Consider the following 7,500-nt stretch of genomic DNA (forward strand, 5'->3'; position numbering starts at 1 on the left):
AAAGGAGAGGAAGGAAGAAGAAAGGAGGAGGAGATGAAGAGGAGAGGAAGAGGAGAAGAAGAGAAGAGGAAGAGGATAGGAAGAGGAGAGGAAGAGGAGAAGAGAAGAGGACGAGGATAGGAAGAGGAGAGGAAGAGGAGAGGAAGAAGAAAAGGAAAAGGAGAGGAAGAGGAAGAAGAGAGGAAGAGGAGAGGAAAAAGTGAGGAAGAAGAGAGTAAGTGGAGAGGAAGAAGAGAGGAGGGAGAGAGGAAGAGGAGAGGAAGAAGAGAGGAAAAGGAGAGGAAGAAGAGAGGAATAAGAGAGGAAGAGGAGAGGAAGTGGAGAGGAAGAGGAGGATAGGAAGAGGAGAAGAAGAAGAGAGGAAGAATCGAGGAAGAGGAGAGGAAGAAGAGAGGAAGAGGAGAGGACGAGGAGAGGAAGAGGAGAGGAAGAAGAGAGGAAGAGGAGAGGACGAGGATAGGAAGAGGAGAAGAAGAGGAGAGGAAGAAGAAAAGGAAAAGGAGAGGAAGAGGAAGAAGAGAGGAAGAGGAAAGGAAAAAGTGAGGAAGAAGAGAGTAAGTGGAGAGGAAGAAGAGAGGAGGGAGAGAGGAAGAGGAGAGGAAGAAGAAAGAAAAAGGAGAGGGAGAGAAGAGAGGAATAAGAGAGGAAGAGGAGAGGAAGAAGAGAGGAAGAAGAGAAGAAGAGGAGAGGAAGAGGAGAGGAAGGAGAGAGGCAGAAGAGAGGAAAAGGAGAGGAAGAAGAGAGGAATAAGAGAGGAAGAGGAGAGGAAGAAGAGAGGAAGAAGAGAGAAGGAAGAAATGAAGAAGAGGGAGAGGAAGAGAAAAGGAAGAAGAGAGGAAGAGGAGAGGAAGAAGAGAAGAGGAAGAGGAAACATCTTTATATTCTACTCTGAGCAGCAGATTAGAGACTCAGCGTTTTCTATGAGACGGTTTCATCTCGCTGACCTTTCTCTCGTCGTGGTTGACAAACATGGAGGCGTAACGTTTCATGATTGGAGGAGATAAAGCCTGGAAGTGACACCTGAAGTCACTCAGGGTCATGTGCTCCGGATAACCTGAGAGAGAGAGAGAGAGAGACAGAGAGAGAGAGAGAGAGAGAGAGAGAGAGAGAGAGTGAGAGTGAGAGAGAGAGAGAGAGAGAGAGAGTGAGAGTGAGAGATATTAGATAATGAGGTAATCCAGGAGGGAGGGAAGACAGATGGAAGGAAGGAAGGAAGGAAAGAAAGAAAGTAGGAAGGAAGGAAGGATGGACAGATGGAAGGAAGGAAGGAAGGGAGGAAGGACAGAGGGAAGGACAGAAGGGAGGAAGGACAGATGGAAGGAAAGAAAGAAGGAAGGAAGGACGAAGAGATGGAAGGAAGAGAGGAAGGAAGGAAGGACGGAAGGAAGGAAGGACGAACAGATGGAGGGAAGGAAGGAAGGAAGGAAGGAAGGAAGGAAGGAAAGAAAGAAGGCAGGAAGGAAAGATGGAAGGAAGGAAGGAAGGAAGGAAGGAAGGAAGGAAGGTAGGACAGATAAAAACATTGGTTAAATGTAATAAGTTACATTACTTTGATGAAGTCATTAAAATAGTTACATTACTTATTACATTTTAAACAGAGTAACTAGTCATCTAAAGTAATCTATTACATTTATAAAGCAACCTTCCCAGCCCTGTTTATACCTTTCAGAAATACATATTGTACTTTGTTCTCTAAAGGGAAGAACAGACTTTAATTACTGCTGTTGGTTTATAAAGAATTAAATGATTTAGTGTTTTAATACATCTCTGATCTACGTTATGAGTCATCTCAGACCTCTCAGCTGATTTGGGGCAGAGCTGCTTTCTGTCCCCCAGAGTCTAAACTAAACCTGGAGAAGCAACGTAAAGTTTTTTATGCTCTATATATCTGAATAAACTCCCAGAAGACTGCAGATCTGCTGCTGAAACGCTCCGTTCTTCTAAATCACAGCTGAACACTTTTCTGCTCGCTGCTTTTTATTAAATCACAGTTTTAGGTTTAATATCTCACACTGCACTCTCACTTCTTATTCCCCTGTTTTTATCTTTCTTTACTCTTACAGAAAAGTGTGTTGTTAACCACCCTGCTAAATTTGAATGATTAAAAAAATCGCCAAATATATGAAATTAGGCTTCAAAGTTGTGTAAAAATCAGCCTCTTTCTCTGCTCCCAAACGCTGTGGGCGTGGCCACCAAGTCTGCTGAAGCCCCGCCTCCTACCAAGTGTCACCTGTCAATCAAAGTCACCACCTCTACCAGAAAAATGGACGCTATGTCTGAGAGCTTTCTGCTGCTAACTCGGCTGCTAGCTCGGTGGCTAACTTGGCTACTAGCTTGGTGGCTAACTTGGCTACTAGCTCGGTGGCTAACTGTAGACTGTAGTAGTAGTAGTGTGTGCTGAATGTATTTCTACCTCTACAGCAGCAGGGGCGGGTTTATACTAATCACTAAATCCTGAACACAGAAATCTTGAAACACAGTTTGTGAAGCCTAGCTCCACAATTCAAATCTAAATGGTTGAAATGCTTTTTATACCTTTTTTTTAGAAATACATTTATGACCTATTTAATGTGTTTAGAAGAAAATGTCTGAATTCACTTTACACAGTCTTTAAAGTCATGTGATATAAATGTTCTGACCTGTGCGGTAGAGCTGCAGGGACGACAGGATCTGTGTGGACTGCAGCTGCACTCTGAGCGCCGGCATATCAAAACTTCCTCCGTCTGTCTTTGCACTCACACACTGCAGGAACACCGGCCTGGCTCGACGGATCAGATTCACCAGAGCGTCCTGCAGGGAGGAGACAGAAACTTATCCATACTGAATAATAGTGTGAATCCTCTCGGGGGTTAATGTGTGTGTGTGTGTGTGTGTGTGTGTGTTCAGGAGACGTACAGCCTGGAGTTTGACTGCGATGCATTGGGAGTGTCTGCGTATGGCCGCCATTCCTCCGCTGAAGGTTTTCCTGATGGTGCCGTTCCTCTGCAGGGAGCGCTGGCTGCTGCCCTCCAGCCCCCCCACACTTCGACACATAGGGGGAACACTGACCGTGGGGGTGAACATGGCCTTCAACACCCCTCTGAGGAAGATTAGGAAGGTTAATATCATGCTTTTTACACAATGTGGTCAAAGAGTATGCAGACATCAAACTAAACACATCAACACCTGAACATTACATGAGTCTGCAACAGTTAATCTGCTGCTAAAACAGGGGGGGGGGGGGTCAAACTCATTTTCATTTCAAGGGCCTTAAACAGATCAATTTGATCTCATGTGGGCTGGATCATTAAAAAGATGGAAGGAAGGAAGGAAGGAAAAGAAGGAGGAGAAGGAAGAGAATATAGGAAGGAAAGATGGAAAGAAGGAAGGAAAAGAAGACAGGGAGGAAGAAAGGTTGGAAAGTCAGACGGAAGGAAGGAAGGAAGGAAGGAAATAAGCTAGGAAGGAAGGAAGGAAAATAAGACAGGGAGGAAGAGAGGTTGGAAGGACAGATGGAAAGAAGGAAGGAAGGAAGGAAGGAAGGAAAAGAAGGAAGGAAGGAAGGAAGGAAAGAAGGAAGGAAGAAAAGAAGGAAGGAAGGAAGAAAGGTAGGAAGGACAGATGGACAGATGGAAGGAAGGAAGGAAGGAAGGAAGGAAAAGAAGACAGGGAGGAAGAAAGGTTGGACAGACAGACGGAAGGAAGGAAGGACGGAAGGGAAGACAGGTGGAAGGAAGGAAGGAAGGAAGGAAAAGAAGACAGGGAGGAAGAAAGGTAGGAAGGACAGACAGAAGGAAGGAAGGAAGGAAGGAAGGAATATGATATGATATGATGCAATATGAAATAGGTTGTTAATATCCCAGGGGTGAGACTGAGTGTCACCACATAAGGACAGACAGCAGGTAGGACTATAAGAAAAAATAATGAGAGAGCACAGCATCGTAGTAAATAATGTGAACACCAATGAGACTGTAATGTCTATGTTAGTGGTGATATTTCACATCAGCATCAACATATTAATGGACAGCAGCATCGCCACCACAGTCCTCAGTACTTCCTCCATCCTCCTCATCATTAACATCAGTCATCGGCTCTGTTCATTAAAAACTTCACTGCAGCAGGTTGAAAGCTCTTCTCTCTGAATCTCTCTAAATGGCACCTGACTATAAAAGAGCTCTTCAGCTGACTAATAACACATTACGCTGGACCAAAACCTCATTCTGCATAATACTCTGGAGCTTTCCACCCACTCTCTGCTCCACGATCACTCCTAATGAAACAGGAAGTCAAGCCAATAACGGATCCTTCCCTCGTGATCAGCTTATTGATCTTGTTCATTTAAGGCTGCTCAATTAATCAAAATTTAATCGTGATTACGATTTAGGGGCCAAACGAACTCAAAACTAATCAAATCGAGGGGAAACTACTTTTAATAATAATGAGATAGTGCTCAATAACTAAAGGTTTTATTTTGAAAAGCTTAGACAGGAAGTGGCTGCAGCACCGTTTGACCCCGTCTGTTTTGACTGTTCCTTCTTTCCTCCCTTACTTCCTTCCTTCTGTCCTTCCTCCCTCCCTCCCTCCTTTCCTTCCTTCCTTCCTCCCTCCCTTCTACCTTCCTTCCTTCCTTCCTTCCTTCCTCCCTCTCTCCTCTCTCCTCTCTTCCTCCCTTCCTTTTCTTTCCTCCCTCCCTTCCCTCCTTCCTTCCTCCCTCCTCCATCCTCCCTTCTTTCTTTCCTCTGTCCTTCCTTCCTCCCTTCCTTCTTTCCTTTCCTTCCTTCCTTCCTCCCTCCTTTCCTTCCTCCAACCCCTTTTCCTTCCCTTCCTCCATCCCCTTCCTTCCTTTCCTCTTTTCCTTTCTCCCTCAACCCTACCTTCCTTCCTTGATCCCTCCTTCCCTTCCTCCATCCCCTTCCTTCCTCTCCTCTTTTCCTTTCTCCCTCCCTCCTATCTTCCTTCCTTCGTTCTTTCCTTCTTCCTTCCTTCCTTCCTTCCCACCATCCTTCCTCCCTCCCTCCTACCTACCTACCTACCTTCCTTCCTTCCTTCCTTCCTCCCTCCCTTCTACCTTCCTTCCTTCCTTTCCTCTTTTCCTTTCTCCCTCCCTCCTACCTTCCTTCCTTCGTTCTCTCCTTCTTCCTTCTTTCCTGCCCACCATCCTTCCTCCCTCCTACCTACCTACCTACCGACCTACCTACCTTCCTTCCTTCCTTCCTTCCTTCCTCCCTCCCTCCTTCCCTCCCTCCTTTCCTTTCCTCCCTTCCTTCTTTCCTTTCCTTAAGGTGAATGTCCAATAAATGCAGCATGTTTCTAAAGTTTAAAAAAAATAGTTTTAATAATCATGATTTCAATTTTGACTAAAATAATCCTGATTATGATTTTATCCATAATGGAGCAGCTCTATGTTCATTCCTTTCTCTGTACTCCTGCGGACATCGGCATAAAATAGGACACTTAAAATACTTTGATGAAACATGTGCATGAGTGACCTGCTGACCACAGCTTCCTGAGCACAAACAGCCTGTACTGGAGCCTTCTGTCCTTCCTCCGTCCCTCCCTCCCTCTCTCCTTTCCTTCCTTCCTTCCTCCCTCCTTTCCTTCCTCCATCCTTCCTCCCTCCCTCCTACCTTCCTTCCTTCCTCCTGTCCTTCCTTCTTCCTTCCTCCCTCCCTCCCTTCCTTCCTTCCTCCCTCCATCCCCTTCCTTCCTTTCCTCTTTTCCTTTCTCCCTCCCTCCTGCCTTCCTTCCTTCGTTCTTTCTTTCCTTCTTCCTTCCTTCCCACCTTCCTTGCTCCCTCCCTCCTACCTACTTTCCTTCCTTCCTCCCTCCTAACTACCTTCCTTCCTCCCTCCTTTCCTTCCTTCTTCCCTAATCGTGATTTAAACTTTGACTCAAATAATCCTGATTATGATTTTTTCCATAATCGAGCATCTCTATGTTCATTCCCTGTCTGTGCTCACGCTGCGCCCCCAACGGACAACGGCATAAAATAGGACACTTAAAATACTTTGATGAAACATGTGCATGAGTGACCTGCTGACCACAGCTTCCTGAGCACAAACAGCCTGTACTGGAGCCTTTTTTAAAGAGGTCACTGGTGTCCTCTTTCCAGTCCAGTCTATTACCCACAAGGACACTGAGGTACTTATAAGAGGAAACCACCTCAATCATGTTTAATCAGGGCAGGGGTCACCACAGCCTTTTTTCTTTCTGAAATCAATAACAGGCTCCCTGGTCTTTACTTATATCGAAAATGAAGTGGTGTTCATTACACCATTGACAAAGCCATCTACCTTCCTGATTGTCTTTGAGGATGAAGCCATTGAGAACTGAATCATCGGAACATTTTTTTGCAAGTGGGAGCTAGATGCCGGACTAATCCTGCAGTCAGAGGTTTATAAAGGGAATATAAATAGGGACTGAGCCTGTGTTGGTTATAATGGTATCTGATTATGTCACCTCCAAGCCTCTCATTCTGGGATCTAGATGTGAGGTAATACTAATAATAATAACTTTATATCTGTAGCACCTTTCATACAGGAACAAAAAAAAGCAGCTTAACCCTCCTGTTGTGCTCAGGTCAAGGAAGGAAGGAAGGAAGGAAGGAAGGAAGGGAGGAAAGGAGGAAAGACAGAAGGAAGGAAGGAAGGAAGGGAGGAAAAGAGGGAGGAAGGAATGAAAGAAGGAAATGAGGAAGGAAGGGAGAAAAATAGGGAGGAAGGAATGAAAGAAGGAAATGAGGAAGGGAGGAAGGAAAGGAGGAAAGAGGAAGGAAGGAAGTGGGTAGAGAAGGAAATGAGGAAGGAACAAAGGAAGGGAGTAAAGGAGGAAAGAAGGAAGGGAGGAAAAGAGGGAGGAAGGAAGTAATGAAGGAGGAAAAGAGGAACGAAGTAAGGAGAGGAAAGAAGGAATGAGGAAGGAAGGAAGGGAGGAAAAGAGGGAGGAAGGAATGAAAGAAGGAAATGAGGAAGGAAGGGAGAAAAATAGGGAGGAAGGAATGAAAGAAGGAAATGAGGAAGGGAGGAAGGAAAGGAGGAAAGAGGAAGGAAGGAAGTGGGTAGAGAAGGAAATGAGGAAGGAACAAAGGAAGGGAGTAAAGGAGGAAAGAAGGAAGGGAGGAAAAGAGGGAGGAAGGAAGTAATGAAGGAGGAAAAGAGGAACGAAGTAAGGAGAGGAAAGAAGGAATGAGGAAGGAAGGAAGGGAGGAAAAGAGGGAGGAAGGAATGAAAGAAGGAAATGAGGAAGGAAGGGAGAAAAATAGGGAGGAAGGAATGAAAGAAGGAAATGAGGAAGGGAGGAAGGAAAGGAGGAAAGAGGAAGGAAGGAAGTGGGTAGAGAAGGAAATGAGGAAGGAACAAAGGAAGGGAGTAAAGGAGGAAAGAAGGAAGGGAGGAAAAGAGGGAGGAAGGAAGTAATGAAGGAGGAAAAGAGGAACGAAGTAAGGAGAGGAAAGAAGGAATGAGGAAGGAAGGAAGGGAGGAAAAGAGGGAGGAAGGAATGAAAGAAGGAAATGAGGAAGGA

General features: G+C 45.3%; 1 protein-coding gene across 1 annotated transcript in view; it reads right to left on the reverse strand.

The window, feature by feature from the left end:
• The window catches only part of LOC128379913 (unconventional myosin-XVIIIb), a 120,453-nt gene that overhangs the window by 84,871 nt on the left and 28,082 nt on the right, over positions 1-7,500 (reverse strand). Inside the window, 1 exon segment of the mRNA XM_053339552.1 lies at positions 2,896-3,079. Within this exon segment, the coding sequence (XP_053195527.1) occupies positions 2,896-3,079 (184 nt within the window).

Source organism: Scomber japonicus, chromosome 19, assembly GCF_027409825.1.
Source record: "Scomber japonicus isolate fScoJap1 chromosome 19, fScoJap1.pri, whole genome shotgun sequence".
NCBI classification, from domain to species: domain Eukaryota; kingdom Metazoa; phylum Chordata; class Actinopteri; order Scombriformes; family Scombridae; genus Scomber; species Scomber japonicus.